This window comes from Chiloscyllium punctatum, chromosome 22 (genome assembly GCF_047496795.1).
Source record: "Chiloscyllium punctatum isolate Juve2018m chromosome 22, sChiPun1.3, whole genome shotgun sequence".
In the NCBI taxonomy this organism is placed as follows: domain Eukaryota; kingdom Metazoa; phylum Chordata; class Chondrichthyes; order Orectolobiformes; family Hemiscylliidae; genus Chiloscyllium; species Chiloscyllium punctatum.
In genome coordinates, this window is record NC_092760.1 from 78,701,181 (window position 1) to 78,728,242 (window position 27,062).

Below are 27,062 nucleotides of genomic sequence, written 5' to 3' on the forward strand. Positions count from 1 at the left end.
CATTATACATTTCTATTTCCATGTTTATTATGGAATCAGCTCTTTATAAACTTCTCTTGCTATAAACTTGTCACACACTCCTGACAGCACCTCAAAGCAACGAATCTCAATTCCTCGGCCTGTACTGCAATTAACTTTCAACCAACTCTCTACATTCTGCTTTCATAACTGGCATGTTTTCCTTTATATCAAACCAAAATACAGTGTGCAAATGAGAGCAGGATATTTCCTTTCTGAGTGGGAAGGGAAGTTTTTAATATTTGCCATGGGATTGGGGCACCATGGTGAGGCCAACAGTTGTTGCTCAAGCCTTAATACCGTTTGAGAAGATGGTGATGAGCCATGTTGTTGAATTGCTGCAGTCCGTGTGGCATAGTTGCATCTCCACAGTGCCATTAAGGAGGCAGATCAAGAATCTTGTCAAGATTAGAATGGTGCTGGAAAAGCACAGCAGGTCAGGCAGCATCTGAGGAGCAGGAAAATCGACTTTTCAGGCAAAGGCCCTTCATCAGGAAGGAAGTTGGGAGCCTCGGGGGTGGAGAGTTTAATGGGAAGGGGTGGGGCTGGGGAGAAAGTATCCGAGAGTGCGATAGGGGGATGGAGTTGGGGGTAATGGCGATAGGTCGGAGAGGAGGGTGGAGCAGAGAGGTGGGAAGGAAGATTAACAGGTGGGACTGGTCATGAGAATGGTGCTGAGCTGGAAGGTTGGAGCTGGGGTAAGGTGGAGGGAAGGGAAATGAGGAAACTGGTGAAATCCACATTGATGCCCAGGGGTTGAAGGGTCCAGAGGTGGAAGATGAGGCATTCATCCTGCAGGCTTCAGGTGGTGAGGGAGTGGCGGCAGAGGAGGCCCAGGACCTGCATGTCCTCGGCAGAGTGGGAGGGGGAGTTGAAATGTTCGGCCATGGGGCAGTGGGTTTGGTTGGTGCAAGTGTCCCAGAGATGTTCTCTAAAGCGCTGTGCTAGAAGGTGTCCAGTCTCCCCAATGTAAAGGAGACCGCATCAGGTGCAAGGGATATAGTACATGACCTGTGGAAGTGCAGATGAAACCTTGATGGATGCGGAAGGCTCCTTTGGGGCCTTAGATGGAGGTGAGCAGGGAGGATTGGGCGCAGGTTTTACGATTCTTGCGGTGGCAGGGGAGGGTGCCAGGAAGGGAGGGTGGGTTGTTGGGGGGCATGGCCCTAACCAGGAGGGAATGGTCTTTGTGGAAAGCAGAAAAGGGTGGGAAGGGAAAATATCCCTGGTAGTGGGATTTGGAGGTGGCAGAAATGTCAGCGGATGATATGATTTATGCGGAGGTTAGTGGGGTGGAAGGTGAGGACTTGGGGGTGGGGGGGGGGGGGAGAGGGGGGTGGGGAGGTGTTCTGTCTTTATTGCGGTTGGAGGGGTGGGGTTTGAGGGTGTTGAGGGACATGGATGAGATGCGTTGGAAGGCATATTCAACCTTTACCCCCACCTCCATCCACCTATTGCACTCTCAGCTACCTTCTCCCCAGCCCTACTCCTCTCCCATTTATCTCTCCACCCTCAAGGCTCCCAGCCTCATTCCTGATGAACACCTTTTGCCCGAAACATCGACTTTTCCTGCTCCTTGGATGCTGCCTGGCCTGCTGTGCTTTTCCAGCACCACTCTGATCTTGACTCTAATCTCCAGCATCTGCAGTACCCACCTCTGCCTTGATCAAGAATCTTGACCCAGTGAAGAAATGGTAAATTAATTCCAAGTCAGGCTGTTGTGCAGCTTCTTTCTGTACTCTTAATTTTTGATTTTTATGAATTTCTTATATTTTTGGAGTTCAAGCTTTTCTTAAAATTCCATCTCCTTTTCCATTAATCTCTGTATTTTTCTTACAGTTGAAGTTTTCTAATCTCTATTTCCCATTCCATTCCTCTCCTTTCTTCTCCTCAAGCTTTTAAAATTTTTCTTCCTCTCTAAGTCAAGTCCTTTCATTTCTAAGTCTTTTTTTCTCTCATTTCTATCGTAGCTAATTCTAGTTGTGGCAACTCAAAATTTCCTTTCCTTTCATTTTAAATGTTGGATATTCATTTTAAGCATCTCCTTCTTTCAGAATCCTATTTTTGTTTCTACTGTCAACTTATCTTTTAACTCGTTTCAGTCAACAATCTCAAATGATCCAGTACTGCTACCACTTCTATATATTTCACTTCCAAAAATCTCTCGCAAAATTCAAAGTCATTTTCAGAATCCATGCAGTAAACCTCATCACAATATGACTGTCTTATATCCAGAACCTTCACATACTCGTATTTTTAAAAGAGGCATAGACTTAATGAACTTAGATCCCGGCAAACAAAATCCCTTTTGCCATGATCCCAACTAATGTTTCCACCGAATGAGTCAGATCCCAAATGAAATCGGACCTGAAAGGCCATAATTTGTATCTATTTTTATTTATTTGACCATCTTTCATTGAAACATAAGCACACAGGCAGCAGATTTGTTTTGGGCAATAAAATGTAAGTTTATTACACAAAATAAATTAAAAGTAAATAAAACAAACCAAGCTATCCAAATAGAACAGAGTTTGAAAGGTGGCTCAGTGTTTAGCACTGCTGCCTCACAGCGCCAGGGACCTGGGTTCAATTCCTGCCTCAGGTGACTGTCTGTTGCACATTCTCCCTGTATCTGCGTGGGTTTCCTCCGGGTGCTCCGGTTTCCTCCCACAGTCCAAAAATGTGCGGGTCAGGTGAATTGACCATGCTAAATTGCCCGTAGTGTTAGGTGAAGGGGTAAATGTAGGGGAATGGGTCTGGGTGGGTTGTGCTTCGGTGGGTCGGTGTAGACTTGTTGGGCCGAAGGGCCTGTTTCCACACTGTAAGCAATCTAATCAAATCTAATTTCAAAACACACACCAAACAAAATCCTGTCTGTTCCCAATAGTATCATGTTACAAGTAATCAAAATCCAGAGAAACTTTCCTTCCCTGTCTAATCTGTAGGTTTATCTTGACAGCATCTTCTCAGTTTATGTCCTTTTCCTTGAATACTCTCACAACTGAGAGCTTAGACTTCCTTAGCATTCTAATGATCTTCAGGGTTCTAACCAAACACTCCTGGTCTGGTTTCACAGTCCACATTGAAGTAACTCACTTTCTTAACTGTTTGGAACAGTCACCTTTGCTGGAGACTGTACTTGCTCTAACCCCAGTAAAGACTCCTTCAAATTGAACTGGAAAGCCTTTTTTAACAAAATAACTAATGGCTTAATGTTTTCTCTGTCTCCTGTCATAAACCACCACGATATAAACAGAGTTAAAAATCACACAACACCAGGTTATAGTCCAACACGTTTAATTGAAAGCGCACTAGTTTTCGGAGTGTCGCTCCTGCATCAGGTGGATGAAGGAGCGACGCTCCGAAAGCTAGTGTGCTTCCAATTAAACCTGTTAGACTATAACCTGGTGTTGTGATTTTTAACTTTGTACACCCCAGTCCAACACCGGCATCTCCAAAATCACGATATAAACAAACTTCCATTAACACTCCAGGGGTCCTCAGGAGTGATAATACCTAGTGGATGATGTCTATCCCAGGATTCAGTTAAGCAGATCTCACATTGATCCTTGTACATGCTGTTGAGAGAAGTTTTGCTTTGTTTTTGGGCAGGATTTAACAAGTGTAGTGTCAGGAATGGGGGCTGCAGCCATCTCTGTCTCCCACGCCCTGGTGGTATCACGTGTGCATGCCCAACAGGAATCCAGATGAAAAATGACGGGAGAACCTGTGACAATGCTCCCGAGACGTATCTGCTCTTCTCTAGTCGTGGCAGTATTCGCAGAATTTCTTTGGACACAACTGATTATACAGATGTGCATGTTCCAGTTCCTGAGTTGCACAATGTTATTTCCCTGGATTATGACAGTGTGGAGATGAAGGTTTATTATACGGATGTCTTCCTGGATGTGATCAGGTAACGATGCAACATTGCTAGTGAACTACAATTCAATGTCACTTTAAGTGTGTGGATAATGAATGACTAATGTTTCTTGCTTTAGCCTTGAATTAGAAAAATCAATAACAGATGATCTCGTTGAAACACAGTGGTTAGCACTGCTGCGTCACAGCGCCAGAGACCTGGGTTCAATTCCTGCCTCAGGCAACTGTCTGTGTGGAGTTTGCACATTCTCCCCGTGTCTGCGTGGGTTTCCTCCAGGTGCTCCGGTTTCCTCCCACAGTCCAAAAATGTGCAGGTTAGGTGAATTGGCCGTGCTAAGTTGCCCGTAGTGTTAGGTGAAGGGGTAAATGTAGGGGAATGGGTCTGGGTGGGTTGATCTTCAGAGGGTCGGTGTGGACTTGTTGGGCCGAAGAGCCTGTTTCCACATTATAAGTAATCTAATCTAATCTAAAACTGCGTACAATCTGTCTATCCCTCTAGGATGTTTCTCTTGATTTAAAATCAGGGAACATAATTGAAAAAGAAAGGGAGGTGGTGCACCTTAAGTTTGAGATGAGGACAAATGATCTTACTCAGAAGGTAGTGAACTGTTGGAATTCTCTTGCACAGATGGCTGTGGAACTTCAATCTTTCAGTATGTTTAAGGTGGATATTGATAGATCTATAATAAAATACCAAAAGAACTGGAAGTCAGAACAAAACCAGAAATTGCTGGAAAAGCTCAGCAGGTCTGGCAGCATCTGTGGAGAGAAATCAGAGTTAATGTTTCAGGAGGCAATGGCCTAGTGGTATTATCGCTGGACCCTTAACCCAGAGACCTGGGAAATATTCTGAGGACCCAGGTTTAAATCCTGCTATGGCAGAAGGTGGAATTTGAATTCAATAAAAATCTGGAATCAAGCGCCTGTGATAACCAGGACTCCATTGCCAATTGTTGGATCACCCATTTGGTTCACTAATCTCCTTTTGGGAAGGAAATTGCCAATCTGACCTACATGTGACACCAGAGCCACAGTGATGTGGTTAACTCTTAACTGCCCTCTGGGATGGCCAATAAATACGCATTACCCAGCGATGCCCTCATCCCATGAATGAGTTTTAAAAACAAGGTAGGGCAATTTCTATGATTGTTTTCTGATTTACAGCATCTGCAGTTCTTTTGTTTTCTTATTGCAAGGCATTAACTTGCTTTCTTGATTGAAAAGAATAAAAGATTAATTTTATTTTAGGAAAACCCAGAGATTGGAAAGCTTTCGGGCAGTTCTCAGAAAACCTGACTGGGGTCAAAGACCAAAACAGTTTCTCCTGGAGAAAGGAGTTAGTTCAGATCAGTTAGGAAACAGGTCACCTCAGTCTTAAGGGCTTTTGTTTGAAAATTCCAGACTAGTGGTGTTTTTAACCTCAGTTGTGTGATTCATCAAGGAAAGGTTAATGCTTTCGGTCCAGGGACCTCCATCAGATTGATAGATGTTTGATTACTGCTGGCATATATTGCAATGAGGTGATAAAAGGCGTTGAAGTGTTCAATCAACTTCGATTGTATTGAATGGTGGGGTAGCCTCTATGGACTGAATTGCCCGTTCATGCTCCTAATAATTGACTTTGTCTCCAATTCTCACCCTTACCACGTGTTCACACAGTCCATCCCTAATCCTTTCCTATCTGTTCTTCTCTGACACCATTTCTAATTCACTGAATTCTACAGTCTGCTGAGAAATTACCCAGTGAAGGTGAGAAGCTGCTTCCTAAAAGAGAAATCACTGGAAGCTGAGTACAGCTTCCTTACACATCTAAGGTACCTGGTTACATAGTAACTGTTCACAATCAATTTGGAATCTTATTTGGTTAGTCAGGAGTTGATGTTGGATTATAAACTGTTGAAATAATGATGCGGATATTTTGCCACTCTATCTAAAAGGGTCTCTCAGCTAGTATACTACAATAACTGATGGTTCACCATCCACGAGAGAAAAAATATTGCATCGGAGAGTTGTGCTACTTTTTGTTTAATGGGCTGAGATTTTTATTTCATTCCTGATGATGTTCGAGGATTTTATCCAATGAACACGTGAGGTGCATAGATCACAGTGGTCTTGGGTTTAATTCCTACTCAGCTATCCGAGCAGAGGGTTAATGTTTGACCTAGTTTCCTCTGGATTAAGAAAAGAAAAATGATTTGAGGCTTTGGCTTCTGACCACCGTCTGATGACTGTGCTGACAAGAGCATTAAAGGTGCCAGACCAGAGAAACTGAGGATTTTAATTCAAAGAAATAACGGTTTTTGTCAAATGGCATTCTGAAGAAGGATCACCAGATCCAAAATGTTAACTTTTCTTTCTCTTCAAAATGCTGCCAGACCTGCCCAGTTTTGCCAACAATTTCTACGCCTGTTACGTTATCCTTCCTGTGTACCAGCCTTTACTGATTTATGTATCCGGACACCCAAGTCCCTTTGCCTTCTCGCAGTTTCTCATCTTTGTAAAGTAAAACTTGACGTTTTGTCTCATCAGAAGTGCCAATCTAAATGGCAGTGGCATGATGACAGTCATTGGCCAGGGTTTAAAAACGACTGATGGTTTGGCCATTGACTGGGTAGCAAGGAACCTGTACTGGACAGACACTGGCAGGAACACCATTGAAGTGTCCTGGCTTGATGGAACCTGCCGGAAAGTATTAATCAACAACAGCCTGGATGAACCAAGGGCAATTGCTGTATTCCCTAGGAAAGGGTGAGTAATTTTTTTTTGCAGAGCCAGAATCAAGTCAGATTCACAAAATTTTGTATAAAGTTCATATTTTGTGTATGCCACTTTCCACATAAATATAACAAATCAACATCTACCTACTTCTGAAAAGTAGGAGAAAGTGAGGACTGGAGATCAGAGTCGAAGAGTGTGTTGCTGGAAAAGCACAGCAGGTCAGGCAGCATCCGAGGAGCAGGAGAGTCGCTATTTTGGGCATAAGCCCTTCAGGAATTCCTAATGAAGGGCTTATGCCTGAAACGCCGACTTTCCTAATTGTCGGAAGCTGCCTGACCGACTATGCTTTTCCAGCACCACACTCTTCGACTACTTTTGAAGTGCAATAAAGTTAAACACCATAAAAATTAGGTAAAGAGCACATCAATTCTAGAAGTGTCTGTATAGTGTATTTTTCCACTGAGTATGTTGATTTCTCATATGTGCCTACAGCCATTCTGCGAACTAAAGATGAGCCAGGAACAGTTTCAGAGCCAGAAGTACAGGTTCATACTTTGGCATGGGTTCAAATGCCACCACGAGCAGCTGTGTCATTTGAATTTAGTTGAAACAATCAGGGGACTGAAGATTAGTCTGAGTTTTGACAATTATCATTGGTTATTGTAAAATCCCAGTCGGTTCATAAAATAACTCTACAGAAGCCAGTATCACATAATCAAATCACCTTTTATTTACACATGGAGAGCCCTTACCACCGACCCAGCTCCCTCCGCTGTCAGAGTGAACAGAACCTCTGACACTACAGTTTATATCTGTCAACCAGGCTCTTTGATTGGACCAGATTGCAGCCCCAATCGGGGAACTCATATTCTATGAGGTCCACCTGGCTGACCTTGTTACAATCACTACAGTTCAATCATACATGTCAGGGAAGGAAATGTGACATCTTGCCTACATATGACCCGGAGTAATGCAGTCCTAAATGCCTTCTGCATTGATCTACCAAGCTTCTCAGTTCAAAGGGCAATTGGAGATAGTCAACAAACGCTGCCTTTGATGATGGCTATATCCCATGAAAGAATTTTAAAACTTCCAAAATTGTTGCTACAGGCATTTAGAAATTCATGCAAAAGCATTCAAATAAATTTGCATTATAGTAAAGTTTATCTGAGAGGAAATTGGGCTAGGTACACATTTTGTTTTAAGTAAAAAATAAACATACATATCAGAGATTCAGAAGATTTCTCTTCATCCTTCAGTCTTTCCAAAGTAAATTTAAAAGTAAGAAAATCTGTATTTGATGTAAGACATTTCGCAGTTAAACATGTCCTACCTTTTCCACAGAAGTCGCCCTTCTTCCTCGGCCTCTGTATTAGACATCTTACAGTAGAACTCAGAACCAAGATGAAAAATCAACCTTCATTCCATGACCCAGGTTAACAATAAGATTTAATAAGAATACGGCTAATAACAGTAACACACACACCAATTCGAGGTAATCTACACAGTGTGTATCACCCCATTGTTGATCTGAAATACTAGGACATTGAGAACGTGATGTTTCATGAGTTAACATACTTCTTCAGATCAAACCTTTTAGCCATGAAATTAAAAAGTTAAATGTAAAAAGGTGGACATGTTTGTTGTATTCTGATAGGTATCTGTTCTGGACAGACTGGGGAAATCTTGCCAAAATTGAGCGTGCGCAGTTGGATGGCACAGATCGGAAAGTCCTCATTAATACAGATTTGGGTTGGCCAAATGGGCTGACCTTGGATTATGACTCAAGAAGGTGAGCTGAGAAAGAGCAAAAAATATGAAAAATAGCCATTAGATAATCAGTATATAAGGCAAGTGAGGGATGAGAAATGTAATTAATCAACATCGATTCGGAAGGGAAGTCTTTTGCTGTGTGCTAGGAATCTCCTTTACTAACATCTTAAGATTAACTAGAACATCAGTGTTGCAGAAACTAACAACTCTGATTGTCTTTGACTATGATTTGTTTCACACTATTATTAAATGGAAAATAATTCCTCATTGTGCTAAATTGCTTACTGAATGATATTCATGTTACAAACTGCTGTGAAGCAGTTGGGTGGTACTTTATCACTGATGGGAGAAGGTGAGGGCTGCAGATGCTGGAGATCAGAGCTGAAAATGTGTTGCTGGAAAAGCGCAGCAGGTCAGGCAGCATCCAAGGAACAGGAGAATCGACGTTTCGGGAATGAGGAGAGTGTGCCAAGCAGGCTAAGATAAAAGGTAGGGAGGAGGGACTTGGGGGAGGGGCGTTGGAAATGCAATAGGTGGAAGGAGGTTAAGGTGAGAGTGATAGGCTGGAGTGGGGGCGGAGACGTCAGGAAGAAGAATGCAGGTTAGGAAGGTGGTGCTGAGTTCGAGGGTTGGGACTGAGACAAGGTGGGGGGAGGGGAAATGAGGAAACTGGAGAAATCTGAGTTCATCCCCTGTGGTTGGAGGGTTCCTTGGCGGAAGATGAGGCGCTCTTCCTCCAGCCGTCGTGTTGCTATGGTCTGGCGATGGAGGAGTCCAAGGACCTGCATGTCCTTGGTGGAGTGGGAGGGGGAGTTGAAGTGTTGAGCCACGGGGTGGTTGGGTTTGTTGGTTGGTCCGGGTGTCCCAGAGGTGTTCTCTGAAACGTTCCGCAAGTAGGTGGCCTGTCTCCCCAATATAGAGGAGGCCACATCGGGTGCAGCGGATGTAATAAATGGTGTGTGTGGAGATGCAGGTGAATTGTGGCGGATATGGAAGGATCCCTTGGGGCCTTGGAGGGAAGTAAGGGGGGAGGTGTGGGCGCAAGTTTTGCATTTCTTGCGGTTGCAGGGGAAGGTGCCGGGAGTGGAGGTTGGGTTGGTGGGGGGTGTGGACCTGACGAGGGAGTCACGGAGGGAGCGGTCTTTCTCACCGATGCCAAGTTCACAATTATGAACAGTCCTCTCTTTCTGCTCTAACCTTGCTCTCCATTCCTTTATCTCTCGCTTTGTACTCTCCTCTCCTCCCACTTTCTGCATGTACTTTCCTGAATGCTCTCTCCTCTCCCGCAACTCCACTCCATTGTCTCCACTCCATTGTCTCCACTGTTTTGTCTCTATGCTGTCACCTCTTGTGTCAGCACATTCCTTGCTGATGTGCTGTTACCTCTCTTTCTCTCTCTCTCTCTCTCTGTCTCTCTCCTCTTCCCCATCTTTCTTCTCTCTCTCTCTGATGTCAGACGTAAGTATATGCACAATTAAGCAATCTGAATGATAATTATTATGAAACCAAATCTTTCCTGACAGGATTTACTGGGTGGATGCTCACTTAGATCGAATAGAGAGTTGTGATTTGAATGGAAAACTGCGCCAAGTTCTGGTTGGCCAAGTTATACATCCTTTTGCCCTAACTCAGGTAAGGAATGCCCTATTAGCAATTATAGAGGAACCTCGATTAGCCATGGAACATGGGAAGGGTGTGTTTCATTCGGTTAATCAAATGCTGGATAACGTAGTTTAACCAAGTATCGGACCTTACGATCTTGCCAGATAATCTGATATTCGGATAATCGAATGCTGGATAATCTCTGTATTTAAGATATGTACATTGAGATTCAAGACAAGGTCAAAAGTGTCGGAAATGCAAACACATAATGAGTAGGAATTTATAGTAATATGAAGGAGAACTGGAAGGATGGGGACTGGATTTAATTCTTCTATATCAGTGTTGTTTTGTGGGGGAGGGGAGTGTCATTAACACCATGCCCTTATCACAATGATATTGGGGCCAGGGAGGCCTGCGCCAATTGAAGCTCATACCAGAGCCGCAGTCGGGCACATTTTCAACAAATTAAGAGGGTGCAGACAAGGATTGGGACAGCACGATGGCTCAGTGGTTAGCACTGCTGCCTCATAGCACCAAGGACCTGGGTTTGATTCCAGTCTTGGGTGACTGTGCAAACAAAGCACAGACATTCTCCCAGTGTCAGCATGGGTTTCCTCCGGGTGCTCCAGTTTCCTTCCACAGTCCAAAGATGTGTAAGTTAGATGGATTGGCCATGCTAATGTGCCCTATCTAGGTGGATTAACCATGAGACATACAGGGGTGGGTCCAGGTGGAATGCTGTTTAAAGGACCAATGTGGACTTGATGGGCTGAAAGGCAATCGAGATTCAGTGATTCTAATTAAACATGTGAGGACAGTTGGGGAGAGAGTCTGAACTCAACTAAGACAATACAGATGCCTGCAATTTACATCAAGATACACGTGTAGTCTAACCCTTCACTGGTGATAGCAGAAAAAGTGAAATATTGAACCATTGACTTGGACTGTTACATACTGATGATATTTACAGTTTTGAGCTCATTGATCTCATTGTTATTAGCTTGTTGACCTTTCTGGAAGTGGTTGGCACTTACTGTCATTATTGTAGGCGTCTTAGGCACACATGTATTCCCATGATTATTGTTGAATGAATATGAAACGTGGATTTTTCCTATGAATTTCTGTGTCTCCTCCTGGGCCACAGCGCTGACTTGGTCCTTGTGGGCATGCACATTTCAATCCCTCCTGGTTAGTCCAAGTAAATCGTGTGGGAGGAGAATTTCCAAGAGGATCCCCTGATTTCCCAGGATCCTTCAGTGGAAGTCCAGTTGAAAAATGGTCGTGGTGTCTCATGAGATTCCGTTACCTTTGGAAGACAACCAAGAAAACCCATAAAATTCCTGTGACATTTCTAAATTAAGAAAATATTTTTCTTCTTTGTAATACATGCTTTCAGAAGAAGTATGTCATAATTTTAGCTGTGTTTATTTGAACAGATTTTACCAGAGATTACTGTTCTATCTCTGGAGCAAACTAAAATAGAATGTGTGAACCTTTTCTCACCACAGAGTAGGCTCTGTAACTTTATGGTGACTTTAAATGTAACATTGTCATCCTGTGGAGAAACTGAGAATAGCTAATTACAGCAATTCTTACGCGGTGAATTAAAGTTTCAAATTTTAGGTATAACACTTCTGCCTTGCTCCTGATGTCACCTAGATTCCAAAATCAGAGGCCAGTTGGTCTAACATTTGTCATCCTTGGGAAAATGCTATTAAAGGGTATTTAGAAAATCATAATTCACTCCAACTCGTTTGCACCATCCAAATATTCCAATCTGATCTAGTCCCATTTGCCAGCATTTGGTGCATTTCGCTTTAAACTGTTCCCATTCATAAACCCATCCAGATGCCTTTTAAATGTTGTAATTGTACCTACCTCCGCTACTTCCTCTGGTAGCTTGTTCCATACACGCACCATCCTCTGTGTGAAAAAGTTACTCCTCAGGTCCCTTTTAAGTCTATCCCCTCTCTTAAACCTATGCCCTCTAGTTTTGGACTTGCCCACCGTATGAAAAAGATCCTGACTATTCACCTTATCTATACCCCTCATGACTTTTTAAACCTCTGTGAGCTCACCCCTCATCCTCCAAAGCTCTATGGAAAAAAAGCTCAGACTATTCAGACTCTCCCGATAGCTCAAACCCTGCAACCCTGGAAATATCCTTGTAAATCTTTTCTGTGCCCTCTCAAGTTTTACAACATCCTTGTGGTAGAAAGCGACCAGAATTATATGTAGTACTCTTATCTTTGACGCCTGATTCCAAGCTGAGTGATGATATGACTCTATAATCAGACAGAGTTAACTTGGTTTTGTGAAAGGAAATTGTGTTTGAAAGGTTTAGAGTTCATTGAGGATATAACAAGCAGGTGGATAAAGGAGAACTAGTAGGTGTGGTGTATTTGGATTTCCAAAAGGCCTTCAGTTAAGAGTGCATGGGGTATCAGTTGTACATGTGCAACAGCAGACATGAGGCAGGTCTGTCGAAGCAGATTCTGTCTGTCCAGACATGAATGATGCTCAATAATTTATATTATTGTGGCTTCATATTTACCGATGTTTGTAAGGAGATTTTTTTTTGTCAGACAGGATGCATTTCCCAATATAAATGTAAATTGTGTTTAAAATAAAAACATTTAGACAACTTTAAATTACATGCATGGCTGTATGTAAAATCTAAAATAATTGTTTTCACAAATTAGCATGATCGCTGGATTTACTGGACAGACTGGCAAACCAAATCAGTCCAACGTGTGGACAAATATACAGGTCGGAACAAGGAAACCATCCTCGCTAATGTGGAGGGGCTGATGGACATCATCGTGGTCTCCCCACAAAGACAAACAGGTATAGAAAGTGAAGGATTGGACTGAAAATTATTTGGGTACTAATTGTTTTTGAACCAGGCCATTTAGTGAGCGTCTGGGACCTGAGGGAACAGAGCACACAACTGTGCGATAATCAAGATTTGAAGGCCTGGGACATTAACCTTGGTTACTCAGACTGACGGAGTGGGAAATTAACAGCACAAAGAAACAGCAGGAAGTGCTGAACAGAGTAACTAAATTCAAAGAAAGAATTTGGTACAGGAAATGAAATGTAGGGAAGGGAAGAAAGTCTGGACAACAAGACAGAAGGAAAAGCTCAGGAAAAACTTTCAACGTTTTGCTATTTAAAAAAAAACCTTCGGTAGCATTTAATATCTGAATAACACGATTAGTTATTTTACAGCACCGGAGATGTTGACTAGCAATAATTAATTACTGATTATTACTTATAATTTTTTTAAAGAAGGGGCCAGTTAGATAAAAGATGTTGAAGACCTGAATTTCAATGGTGGGTTTAGTCCATATCCACCATTCCAATACAGGAACTTCACATTAGTCAATACTTGGCAATGTTGAGCCAGTGAGTAGGATTACATATTCACAAAGCTAATAAGAGCAAAAGAATTTGGCCAGCAGCGTTTGGAGGTATCCATTTTAACTATGCATCTGCCCCCTTCTGATATTAGTGTACCTTTTGACTATTGATAATATTGAGCATCATAGCCTTATTGATTTTGGCTACAATTTAGGCCCCATGCTTGTAACTGTGACAGGTTTGACTTGATCAGATTTCTGATCTAAAGCTCGATATATAACAGATGTCATGTTAATTGCTGCTGTCATTCCTTTGCTTTTAGGTATGAAACCGTTGATTTAATGTGCATTGTAAAACATCAGTACATTCCAAAGATGATCACTTAGGCATGATTTCCATCAAATTCATCATTGCTTCTCCCTCCCCACCTGAACTCGAAGTGTAAAAACCATACAGTATAACAGCCAAAACCGGATCATTCATTTCCATTAGTTCTCTAGATAGTGGTGCATCTCCCCTTTTACACCCCCTAGTGGATGCTGCGGGAAGGGCATGACTGTTAGAAGTGAATCTAAACTTTAAATAATTGAATTTGTTTTAGGTACCAACTCATGTGGTGTGAATAATGGAGGATGCACACATCTTTGCTTTGCCAGGGCAACAGACTTTGTGTGTGACTGTCCAGATGAGCCAGATGGACGACTGTGCTCTGTGGGTAGGTAACAATCTTTAAAGTCATAAGCTGTGATTGTAGCTTGCAGATCGTTGTGGCTTGCTTGTGTTTTCCAATTCTCATGGCTTAAAGATAGTAAACATAGTCTTAATCACGCATTTAAGAAGCAGATCAAGCATGGAGCTTTTCAGAAACAAATAATGTGCAACTTAAGATTTTATTTTGTATATTTAAGGGAGTGAATTTGAAATAGGTATTTAAATTGTGTGCCAATTCAGAAGGACTCTTATTTGAAAATGTCACCATGTTACGGGTATAACAATTCCAATTTTTCCCCATCATATCATACTTTTTTATTCATGTCCTACACCAAGGAGAAGGTCTTGTGTTGCAGTTGGCAGTGCCCACTCTGAGCTAGAAGCTCCAGTTTTGTGTCCTGCTCCTGAATCTGATGGCCACACAAGGTGTGTTCGTTACTGATGTGGCCTGTCATCTTTTACTCGGCGCACAGGCCTCTGAGATCCACGTGTAGCACTTTGGCTTCCAAAAGCAGGAGTCAGTGTGACGGCACTGCAGTCGACATCTGCGGAACCTCAGAACGGCTAACGTTTGAGCCACTACCATCGCTACCCAGAGCTCCAAGCTACAAGATGCATGGAGAAGTGATTGTTGCCATAGCAACTTGTAGTGCCCAAGTGAGCTATAGCACCAACAACACCTTGCATTGCAAAATGGTCTATGGTCAAAAGGAACTAACTGCTCATTACACATTAGTCTGGCTTTCTTTGTCAGCACTTGTAAGGAGCTAAATGGAATTGTGAAAATACTTGCCCTTGTAGTTTCATATTTACGTGTTGTCCAGAGTGTGTTGCCCAGAGACATGTTCTCTCTTGATTATCTGGTGGTCACTTTGGACTAAGTATTTATTTCCTTTCTCTTGCCTGATGATCTAAAAACCATGCATCCATATTCCTAGAACCACAGAAAGTTGGAGTTTTCCCATTGGAGATGGCAAGCAGACATCCTGAATAATTCTCATGCTGAATAATTCTACCAGCGATCTGGCAAGCAGGACTTTAATCTGGGAGGGAGGGAGGGAAGGCCCTGATGTGGAGATGGAAAGATATTAAAGGAGCCAGGTTAGAAGACCTGCCCCCATTCCCAGAAATACCACCCCAATTCCTCCAAATAAGGTTACATTGTAGATCAGAATGAAGGCCCTTTGACCTTTCACACCTTCTCTTCATCCCCCTCTATCCTGTTCACTCCCCACTTACCCTTTCCATCTCATTCCACCACTCCTTTCCCCTGTGTCTTTGCTTCCTACAAGCTCAGGCAAGGCTTGTACGTTTCTTTTAAATATTGTTTATTAACTACAGATACTTAATGATAAGGCAGTAGTGCTCTTTGCTATGAGCTGCACTAATTCCAGCCTTCTCGCAGCGTTTCTACTACACGACTAGTGAGATCATACTTAGATCGCAGCCTGCCTCAGGGAATCATCTACATGTTCATTGAATAATATCTTTACATTGCTATGCCTTCAAAGTCTACAGTATGAACAGAACTTTCAAGCTTTGTAGTATCACTTTGGAAGTCATTGAAAATTCAGAAATCTTTCAAATAGATTCTAAAAACCAATTCGAAAGTTTGTAAATCTCTAAAAGCCGTCAAACTGCCATTTTTGATGTTGGTTAAATAAACAAATATTGCAGTTTGAGCCCATGAGTACTTGGATGACAAGCCAAGCCATTGAACTGACATTTCCCTGAGTAAACGGACTGAATTGCAGAGTCTGATGTATTTTGAAGATCGCCAAAGCTCACATATTGAATTTTCAAACAGCCAGGCAGGTTTTTCTGGCCTTTATGTAATGAACAAAAGCTCTTGCATCTCTCAAACCTTTTACAGAGCCAAACAGATAGCGGAGCCAATCTACAAAGAATATCATAGGACGTGTTTAAACAATTAGCTCTGCATCTCCAACTAAATTAAACTATAATACAGAATCCCACTTTTTTTTTGAGTGTAAGATCAGATTTAATACTTCCAAATGACTTCTTTTTTTCTGTGCTGTTCTTTTACATGACAGAACCTGGCAACTGCTTTATTTAATCATCAATACATTGTATTGTCCAATCATAGCACTACGGTCACCAGTTACTTCAGTAAACACCCGTACAACTCCAGTTCCAGTGTTTCATGATGAACTGTAAAAGAGGCAACTTCATTTTTAAATAAAAAGAGAAAATGATGAAAAACGCAGCAAGTTCATTTTTATTTGTCTTTTGTACTCTTCATACCTTCATTCCTTTGTTCAAGCCTCCACTCTGCAGATATGATTTATGCAAATTCCAAAAATTCTAAAATATCCACTTCCAGAAGGCGCAGGCAACTTTCAACCCTCGGCCGCCCGCCCACCCGCTGCTGTGCACCGGTTAAAGTGACCTCTGCTTTCCTGTTTCAGAAGGTTTTCTTAAATCCGGACTCCATTAGGTCCCAGTTCAGGACCTGCAAACTCATGATCATGGTTTCCATTAGTTTTTACATTTTTTTTTCCAATGGAAATTTCCTTTAAACCCTGCCTCTTTTCCAAATTTCCAAATTCAGTATTGTGCCTGCTTCTGACAGCTGACCTGTTGTATTGAAGACCAGTGCTAGATACAGTAATCAATCTCTCTGTTTATCCTGTGTGGAATCACAAGAATACTACAACAGCCTATTGTCCTTCAGGCCTTGCCATTCATAGTCCAATACCATTCACCTGTTTATTTCCTGTGTCCTCAAGATTCTCCATTGTCCTATTCTTTAGACAAATTTTAGAGTCAGTGTGATCAGGAAGGGAGTGTATCTTTCTCTCTCGCACATGCGCGCACAGTCACAGAAAAATTCATCTTCACATTCTGGAAAGAATCTCTTTATTTGGCACCAACTTAAGATAGACTGGTTCAGGTTTGGAGCTACTTATGTGAAATGAAAGATACTGAGCATTATTTATAAACTGAATTGTTGCTCCTGTGGGTGAAAGTAGTGTTATGCTATTTAAATGTAATTTTAGCATGTTCAATAAACATAATTCTTCGCAGTTCCTGGATATGTGCCTCCGTTTCCAGAAACCACCCGCTCCAGTGAGAAAGCCGATGCTGGAGATTCCCGCAGGAACTTTGACTTTTTCCCTGCAAAACCAACGGATCCTGTTGAGAACACAAGTGAGAAGTAAGTGTGTAGATTGTAGCCTTCAATATATAACACCTTCAGCTTGATACAGGGAGCTTTTGATATGGTTCTGTTCGCCGAGCTGGGAATTTGTGTTGCAGACATTTCGTCCCCTGTCTAGGTGACATCCTCAGTGCTTGGGAGCCTCTCGTGAAGAGCTTCTGTGCTGTTTCCTCCGGCATTTATAGTGGTTTGTCTCTGCCGCTTCCGGTTGTCAGTTCCAGCTGTCCGCTGCAGTGGCCGGTATATTGGGTCCAGGTCAATGTGCGGATTGATAGAATCTGTGGATGAGTGCCATGCCTCTAGGAATTCCCTGGCTGTTCTCTGTTTGGCTTGTCCTATAATAGTAGTGTTGTCCCAGTCGAACTCATGTTGCTTGTCATCTGTGTGTGTGGCTACTAAGGATAGCTGGTCGTGTCGTTTCGTGGCTAGTTGGTGTTCATGGATGCGGATCGTTAGCTGTCTTCCTGTTTGTCCTATGTAGTGTTTTGTGCAGTCCTTGCATGAGATTTTGTACACTACATTGGTTTTGCTCATGCTGGGTATCGGGTCCTGCATTCTGGTGAGTTTTTGTCTGAGAGTGGCTGTTGGTTTGTGTGCTGTTATTAGTCCTAGTGGTCGCAGTAGTCTGGCTGTCAGTTTGGAAATGCCCTTGATGTATGGTAGTGTGGCTAGTCCTTTGGGTTGCGGCATGTCCTCGTTCCATTGTCTTTCCCTTAGGCATCAGTTGATGAAATTGCGAGGGTATCCGTTTTTGGCGAATACATTGTATAGGTGTTCTTCTTCCTCTTTTTGCAGTTCTGGTGTACTGCAGTGTGTTGTGGCCCTTTTGAACAGTGTCTTGATGCAACTTCTTTTGTGTGTGTTGGGGTGGTTGCTTTTGTTGGAGAGAGGTATTGCAGCTTTCAAACCTAGCTTCAAGACCCAGCAACAGCTGCTACTGAAAAATTAAACCTAAAGGTCCTGGCTGTGTGGAAGCTTGACCCCACCCATTCAGACTCCTTCTATTGTTGCAACTTTTAAAAAAAACCAAGGTCTCACAAATAAACAGCTCAGCACCTCTGTCTTAAAACCGCTCTTCAAAAGCAAAAGGACAAAATACATCTCTTAAAGCCATAGTATCGTCACAGCTTCTTTGTAATTTTCAAGCTTAAGGAAAAAATGGTAGATTGAAAATAATCGTGAGACTTGCTTGGTATGAAATGGCAATATGTTGAAATAAATCTCTACAAATTTCTTATGGAAATTAAAAATAGAGTACTTGGTTGGCTTATATTTGTGATTCTGCTGATGCATCTCACTGCAGAATTTTGTTCTACTTATATCACTGTGATCGTGTCAATGTCATTGTTATAGCAATTCTGGGAAACCTTTACAAAAAAAAATTAAAAGAATAAAAAAAGTTACTTCCTCTTTGTACCTAAGGTGCTGGAGGCAAAGCAGTGAAAGGACTGTGTCTCGAATGTATGAGCCACGTTGTTACAGTCTCAATTTCATATTATCGCAACTGATATTGATCACAAACTGAGATCTTATCCACTGTCAGATGAGAGTGATGTTGGGCACTGAGAACGGAGTATGCTAAGAGATGAAACATTTGCTGTGATTTATGCAGATCCATAAAGTGTCCTTTTAGATCATGAGGAGCAAGCACCAGAAAGGTTCAGAACGCCCACTGCCAGCAGTGCAAGGACTTCATCATTGAATCCTTACAGTGTGGAAACAGGCCATTTGGCCCAACAAGTCCACACCGACCCTCCAAAGACCCATTCCCCTACCCTATTACACTACATTTACCCCTGATTAATGCACCTAAACTACACATCCCTGAACACTATGGGGCAATTTAGCACGGCCAATTCACCTAACCTCCATATCCTTGGATTGTGGGTGGAAACCAGAGCAGGAAACACATGCAGACACAGGGAGAATGTGCCAACTCCACACAGAGTGAGGCTAGAATCAGACCCGGATGCCTGGTGCTGTGAGGCAGCAGTGCTAACCACTGAGTAACTGAGCCGCCATGCCACCCCTTCTTTCCTTATTGAGAAAAGTAGTTCAGCAACATTGTTGAAAACATCATAAATCCAAGCTGAATCCCAGTCCCAGTAAGCAGTTTTGTGCCACACCAAGAAAGCTAAAATAATGTAACTGCCATAAATAATAGTTACATTGAGCTAATGCAGTAGCTGAAAGTGTTAAGAGTAGTCGTCATACAGTGCATTGAGGGTATGTTCTCATTAGCAATGTAAACATTTTTGAAAGTATACTTAGAAAGAAGACCTGTTTTGCCCTCAAGCAGAGGGGGATCTTGTAAGTTATTCGATAGCTACAGGTACCACAGATGCTATTTCTGTTTGTGTGATTTAAAACTAAAGTATTAACCATTGTGATTTTAATGATTATCTTTGATATCAGGAATTCAAGACTTTTCTAGCAAAATTAGATTAGATTCCCTACAGTGTGGAAACAGGCCTTTTGGCACAACCAGTCCACACCGACCCTCCGAAAAGTAACCCACCCAGACCCATTTCCCTCTGACTAATTGACCTAACACTACGCGGCAATTTAGCATGACCAGTTCACCTGGCCTGCACATCTTTGGACTGTGGGAGGAAACCGGAGCACCCAGAGGAAACCCACACAGACACAGGGAGAACGTGCAAACTCCACACAGACAAGGCTGGAATTGAACCTGGGATCCTAGTGCTGTGAAGCAGCAATGTTAACCACTGAGCTACTGTGCCATCCCGATGTTAAATTGTAATTAGACCTTCCAAATTACTTGCCACAGTTTGCCTAAAGCCCATTGCGACGTTCCTGCAGGCTCACAGGGAAGGCTACATCTCATCAAAAAACACCCCAGTATGATCAATGATCATTCTTTTCCTGTTTCAAGCTGATTTCAGCTGAACCAACAATTGGTCATAATTCACATGGTCAGAAGTCACACAACACCAGGTTACAGTCCAACAGGTTTTTTTGAAATCACAAGCTTTTGGAGCACTGCTCCTTCATCAGCTGGTGTTGTGTGATTTCCAACTTTGTCCACTCCAGTCCAACACCAGCACCTTCGCATCATAATAGGTTCCAGCTTGCAGTTACTGTATTGGTACGTAAAGGTACCCAAGTCTGTGGTGACATCGACAACAGTGTGATCACCTGATATTTGTGGACAAGGCTATTTTCTAGCTGTGTAACCCTCTTTGGTAAGTCAAGTTCAACAAATAGCTAAGAGAATGAAATTCTCTTGTGTTATTTTATTAATGAAGTTGCATGGCATGTTTGATCGTTGCTGATATATTGAAATGTTATTTTTATATACCAAAAGCTTATGTAACTCTCACAGATGAATGATTGATCACTCATTAAATCATTTTATGGAACCATTAAATAATCCTTATCCTGAATGGTTAATGGTGCAAGACTGGTACTAATTGAAAGATTGAGTTTTACAGCAGTTATGTCAATGAGTTTCATGTCAATTGCTAAAAACAGTATTTTGTCTCTAGCTGTTCTCAGAAAGATGCAAGTCAGGGTCTCTGCGAGGAGAGTGTAAACCAAGTGTTGCCTGCGATAAATGGTATGTTTCCTGCACTGTGACATTAGGCTGAAAAGATCTTTTCTTGTTTAACAGTGATTATTTCTCATTTTCTAGAATTCTATTCTGGGAATATGGACAGTACTAGGATGGCAAGTGCTTATTGTCTGTCTTTACTTGCCTTTGCAAAGGGTGTTGGTGAGGCATTGTGTTCTGTTGCGGTCCATGTGGTGAAAGTACTTCTCCAAAGCCTTTGGATCAAGAGGTCCAAGATCGTGGGCCCACTCGTGTTGAAGGAGCAACAATTAGCATCTAAAAAGCTCTTTCATGTTGTAAAACACCCTGAAGCCCTTCACAAACAGCTTGATTACCAGTCGATTGAGCTGATTCTTGCTCGTTCTGTCTGCAGCTGAGATACCCAAAGCTGAGCCCTTAAATGGTCACTAACCAAATTTAATTCAGCAGAGGTATTCTGGGATGTCCCACTCCCACCTCATGAAGGCAGGACAGTGGGGTTGAGAAATGCGGAGCAGACTTGATGGGTTGAGTGACCCTCATGAAGTTGTGCTCCTCCTCCCTGGCCCACTGCCTCTGGAACTAGAAGGTCATGACCATAATTTCTGTCTTTCATTAGTCCTTAAACTGTTTTGTTGCTCGCTGATGGGTTTTGAAAGTTTAAAATGCCACTTCATCCCTGTGCCCACCCATCTGCTAATTGGGCGAGCAGGATACTGCTAATCCTGACTGGTAACCTGTCCGAACGTCTTTAAACAGAGTTTAAAGGTGCCTTATGAAAAGCTAGTTGTTTTGCATTTAATTCTTTTCTCAACCAGACCACTAGGTGGAGTACCTTCACACTGGAGAATGAGTGAATTTTCCAGGGACAAAGAACGTGATTGTGTTTCACTGTATCGACTGAGTTTAGATGAAAACCGTAATTTGATTCAGTGCATCATATTCATGACAATGTATCTCACTCATCACAACACGGAGTTCTGAAGCAGATGGCTGAGGAGGTTGTAAAGGCAGTGGTGGTGATCTTTCAGGAATCACTGGAGCCAGGGAGGGTCCCAAGGGGACTGGGAAATAGTTAATGTAATATTCTGTTCAAGGAGGGAAGGAGGCGGAAGACAAGAAACTATAGGCCGCTTTTCCTGATCTGTGGTAATATTTTAGAGTCCATTATTACGGATGAGATTGTAGAATACTCAGAAGGTCATGATAAATAGGACTGAGTCAGCACAGCATTGTCAATGGGAGGTTATGCCTGTTAGAATTCTTTGAGAAGGTAATGAGCAAGTTCAACAAAGCAGAGCCAGTGGAAATGAGCTATTTGGATTTTCAGAAGGCCTTTGACAAGGTGCCACACAGGAGGCTGCCAAGTAAGATAAGAACCATAGTGTGGGGGCAAGATACTGGTATGGATAGAGGATTAACTGAATGGCAGAAGGCAGAGTGTACGGATACAGGGGACATTTTCAGGATGGCAGTGACTTACTGACTTCCTCAGGAATCTGTGTTGGGACCACAACTATTAATGTTGCTCATTAACAAAGTTGATGAAGGAACTGAGGGCATTGTTGCCAGGTTTGCAGATGACACAAAAATAAGTGGAGGGACAGATAGTGTTGAGGAAACAGGGAGGCTGCAGAAGACTTGAACAGGCTAGGAGAGTAGGCAAAGAAGTAAAGGTGGCATAGAATGTGGGAAAGTAGATTAGATTAGATTACTTTACTTACAGTGTGGAAACAGGCCCTTGAGCCCAACAAGTCCACACCGCCCCGCTGAAGCGCAACCCACCTGACCTGCACATCTTTGGACTGTGGGAGGAAACCTGAGCACCCAGAGGAAACCCACGTAGACATGGGGAGAGTGTGCAAACTCCACACAGACAGTCACCTGAGGCGGGAATTGAACCTGGGTCTCTGGTGCTGTGAGGCAGCAGTGCTAACCACTGTGCCACTGTGCTGCCCCATGTGTGAGGGTATGCACATTGTTAGGAAGAATAGAGGTGTAGGCTATTTTCTAAATGGGAAAGGCTTTGGAAATCTGAAGTACAAAGGGGACTGATGGGGATGTATAAGGTCGATAGAGTTTAGAAGGATGAGGTGGGATCTAATTAAAACTTACAGATTACCGAGTAACTTGATAGAGTGGAAATGGAGAAGATTTTTCTTCTAGTCGGAGAGACAAGGACCAGAGGGCATAGCCTAAGAGTGGTTAATCTGTGGAAGTCATTGTTGCAGAAGGATATGGAGGGCAATCAATGAATGTATTTAAGACAGAGATAGATAGGCTGTAGTTTTGTAAGGGGATGAAGGGTTATGGGGAGAAGGTGGGCGAATAGGGTTGAGAAACAAATCAGTCACGACTGAATGACGGAGCAGACCTGATGGGCCAAATGGCCTCATACTGCTCCTAGATCGTAAGGTCTAACAATATTGCTTAGTCACATAAATCCCATTTCTCAGAAGGTATGAATAGTTTGATAGCTGTGTGATTTTTTTCGGGTGCGGTGATTGGACACCACCAATTTACAGTATCCTGTTTGTCTCCCCTCAGCACAGACAATGCTAGAAACCAATGTGAAGGCTGGTGCAATTATAAATGTTAGGGAGCTAATTATCACCAGACATCTTTGCTGATGAATATAAGGAGCAGTCCAGCAGATCATGTAGCTTCATTGTAAATGTTTCTCATGAATAAAGTTTAAACAGCTGTCCGCACACAATAGTCCATCTGCAGGAGTGTATCTTGGTCATCATTACAAAGCAAAAGCTGCTTCGTTGAAAATAGGGGAGTGTTGAATAACTACCTGATTTATAGAGCTACGTATTATTGATTCAATTGAAAACAGAGAAAAATTGTGATATGGCGGGGCTGGAAATCACGTAGTAATCAAATGAAAATTCTCGGAAGTTTTTTTTGTTCTAAGATTATCCTCTCTGTATTTTTATTAGTGGAAGGGGTAGTGGTGGGATTTATATTTGCCAGGACTAATCCAAATGGCTGTGGGAGGAATAGGAACTTGACCCCATAAGTTTGCCAAAGACTTCCTAAAAGTACCTAAGAGGAACTCCAAATCTCTCTTCTAGTCTTTTTGTGGCTGTGTGAAATAAACGTTCCTCCATATTTCCGTGATGCCTTTTCTAACAGTCAATCTGTGTGGTCAATTATGGGCACAAGCCCAGATTTAACCAATGCAGAACACTCTACACCTACAGTGCAGCTAGACTACCTTCTTAAAAGTGCAATTCACCTGCTTACCCAACATCCTTAAAGCTATGTTTATAATCATATGTAGTACTGCCCAGCTGAATTTCCATATGTATTTACAATATGAACATTGTTAATGTTTCTATTCATGAAAGAATATTAATAAGGAAGAAACAAGTTAACTGTGGTTCAGAGATTACTGTTAGCTCTCGGTGAACAAAATTTGAAGCAGTGAATCTGTATTAAATCTTTATAATGCAATTGGAAACTACTTTTGAATTTTCTAATTTTATTTTTACATATTATTCTGCAACAATAACCATTCCAGTCAGACTATAGCACTGCATTTCATTTCATTCTGACTAACTGGCTTTATAACCATTGCAGGTGAAGGACTGCACATAAGTTACATCATTGGAGCAGTCTTGTCAATATTGGCCATATTGATTCTCATCGCTGCAGTCATCATATACAGGTATTTTATTTTTTACTTCTTTGAAACTTCCTGAATTTTGAACATATGTTATAAGCAGTGCACACTGTAGGTTCTCAAAAATGAAGCTCCAGGTCTCCCTGTTTCACCACCTTGTGGTTCAGTTTGTATATAGATTAATTCATGTAGACCAAGAAGTGCATTCTGTATTGAAAAGACTGGACAGACTGTCCATTCTGAAATTGTCAGTGATGAGCCATCTTCCTGACCCATTTTAGACCTTGTAGTGATGGTATAATCTGTTTATTAGATAAGCATGATCTCATTGAAACGCCAGCAGCCCCTCCTTTGAAAGAATAATGCTATAACACGCTCTGCTTTCAAGGAATAATTGTATTCACACGAGGCATGCAATTGTTTCAGTTACTGCAGTGTTCTACATTAAAACACCCAGATGCAGCCATATAAGGTGTAAACCTGCTGCAAAATTTAAACATAATATCCATTATTACATACACGGAAGGGAAGGAATGAGTGTTTTGACTTGTGTTGGTCTTTCTCATTCCCAAGAAATGGGCAGTGATGACTGGTTTTGCATGCGTTAAAAGCTGCCATGATCATGATTTAATTGAGGACAGTTCTTCAGCACCCACTGTCCAGTGGTGGGAAAAAATGGTTGTGGATGTTAAAATGTAAAAGTGTGTAAAGTCCCAACACTGACACTTGTGAAAGTATTTATAAATAAAATATATAAATCCCATTGACCCTAATTATGCTCTTTTATTGTTTAATGTTAAAAATTCAAGTTTGACAGAACCTGTTGCTAGCTACATGTGTACAAAATTATACTTCTTAACAGAGATCAATAATATAACTTGCAAACAGCTCTTTTTGACAAATGCAACCCTTCTGATGTGTGACAGCTAGTCCAACTCTTTTGTGGTGTAACTGCAGTGATCCCTAATGCTGTACTCAGAGAGCAGAGGGCACCATTTTCCATAGAACAACATTTTAAAGGGTTCCAGGCTAGTGCTCAGTGGAAAGTGGGATCGGAACATCACTAATAGGATGCAACTAAAATTGGGGTGTTAAAGGCAGTGCTGACATGTTCAGAAATGCAAAGAGCACACAGTGGGCAACGGCACTGAGAGTGAAACAGCAAAATGATAATTGCAACAGCATGACTTAATTGACTTAATGTTAGTGTGATTTCAGTGATAGGTGATCAAATGTGACTTATTGCAAATGAAGTGTAATATTTCAAGCTGACATAGTCTGCTGAGACATCCGTAGGTTCTATTTTTGGATATTAAGAAGTGGAGTGAGATCTTCTGTTTAAACTTTGAATTGAAAGCAAATTATATCAGTTCCTTCAGTATAATCTGCTGTATTCCCATTGCCGTATGTGTTTTTAATCTGTGATGTCCTTAGAACAGAAATGCTCATGAAGATCTAATGCCAATTATATGACCATATTGTAAACTGTTAGGTTTAAATTAAAGGAGGACATGTCTCTGACATGATTGGCAGGCAGCTCCCAAAATATGTTGAGTCTTTCTCTGAAGCCAGGAGGTGCTGCTGTCTGTCTGAAGAGCCTAGTATGAAATTATGTGCATGCTTCAATGATTTTCTGTTCAGTAAAATAACCCAGTGACCACTAGCTGAGATGCAAAATGTTCCAGTCGTCTTCAAGCATATGGCGAGTTTTTGCTCGGATTTTCCTGCTCCTCGGATGCTGCCTGACCTGCTGTGCTTTTCCAGCCCCACACTCTCAACTCTTCCAGCGTATGGCTGGAACGTCAAAATGCAAACTCTCTCCCTATGCTTTCTTTGTGGAAGCCATTAGTAGAACGATGCATTTTGGGTTGCAACTGAGGTGTACGTACCAAGTGGCAAGGTAAGATATCCATCCTGCACCAAACCACTGTGAAAATCCTTCACCTTATCCAAGTTGGATATCAGATTGCTGCAGCTGGATAATTTCAGATTTCTGGATGAAATCTCTTTCTGCAAACAAATAACTTTCACTTTGTTTCTCAGGCATAAGAAGTCAAAGTTTAATGATCCGGTTGTGAGCAACCTAACCTACAGCAACCCGTCATACCGTACATCTACACAGGAAGTGAAAATTGAAACTGTACAGAAACCAGCAATATATAATCAGCTCCGATATCAAAAAGAGGTAAAGTCACTAATGCTATCGATGCTTTTAGAGAAAGGTAGACACTGCAGGAGTGCTTTATCTCCTCTTCCAACTCCAGTTTGATTTAATCCCTTCCCCCTCTCCCTCACATTTTAGTATTATTGCAATGCCCTTGACAGGCTTGCACTTGAATGGATTGATTGGAAACATGGATGCTTTATTTGTGGTGGATAACAGATTAAAGGGTGATTTGTTGGTTGGACAAAAGCCGTTCAGTCTCGTGTAAGAGTGCTTCTGGATCTCAAAAAGGGAAGGAAGAAGTAAGGTGCAATTAGAATTTCTAATTGTCCAAAATCCTCATTTGGGAAAAAAAAGTTCAAAGTCAATAGCCAATGTGTTGCTCAGGATGCCAGAGTTGCAAAAGAAAACCAAAAAAAAAGTAAATGAGGAAGTATTGATGAGTGGTGTTAGAGTTTTGCTTAGG

General features: G+C 42.0%; 1 protein-coding gene across 7 annotated transcripts in view; it reads left to right on the forward strand.

Annotated features, from left to right (window-relative positions):
* The window catches only part of lrp4 (low density lipoprotein receptor-related protein 4), a 414,285-nt gene that overhangs the window by 341,856 nt on the left and 45,367 nt on the right, over window positions 1-27,062 (forward strand). For 6 of the 7 annotated variants that reach the window (XM_072592685.1, XM_072592682.1, XM_072592683.1 and 3 more), the window contains exons 28-37: window positions 3,631-3,934; window positions 6,430-6,648; window positions 8,276-8,410; window positions 9,915-10,023; window positions 12,696-12,840; window positions 13,958-14,071; window positions 17,116-17,245; window positions 20,758-20,828; window positions 24,390-24,477; window positions 26,476-26,617. In XM_072592685.1, the coding sequence (XP_072448786.1) occupies window positions 3,631-3,934; window positions 6,430-6,648; window positions 8,276-8,410; window positions 9,915-10,023; window positions 12,696-12,840; window positions 13,958-14,071; window positions 17,116-17,245; window positions 20,758-20,828; window positions 24,390-24,477; window positions 26,476-26,617 (1,457 nt within the window). The remainder of the gene's footprint in view (window positions 1-3,630; window positions 3,935-6,429; window positions 6,649-8,275; window positions 8,411-9,914; window positions 10,024-12,695; window positions 12,841-13,957; window positions 14,072-17,115; window positions 17,246-20,757; window positions 20,829-24,389; window positions 24,478-26,475; window positions 26,618-27,062) is intronic. The other variant, XM_072592684.1, reaches the window with a different exon arrangement.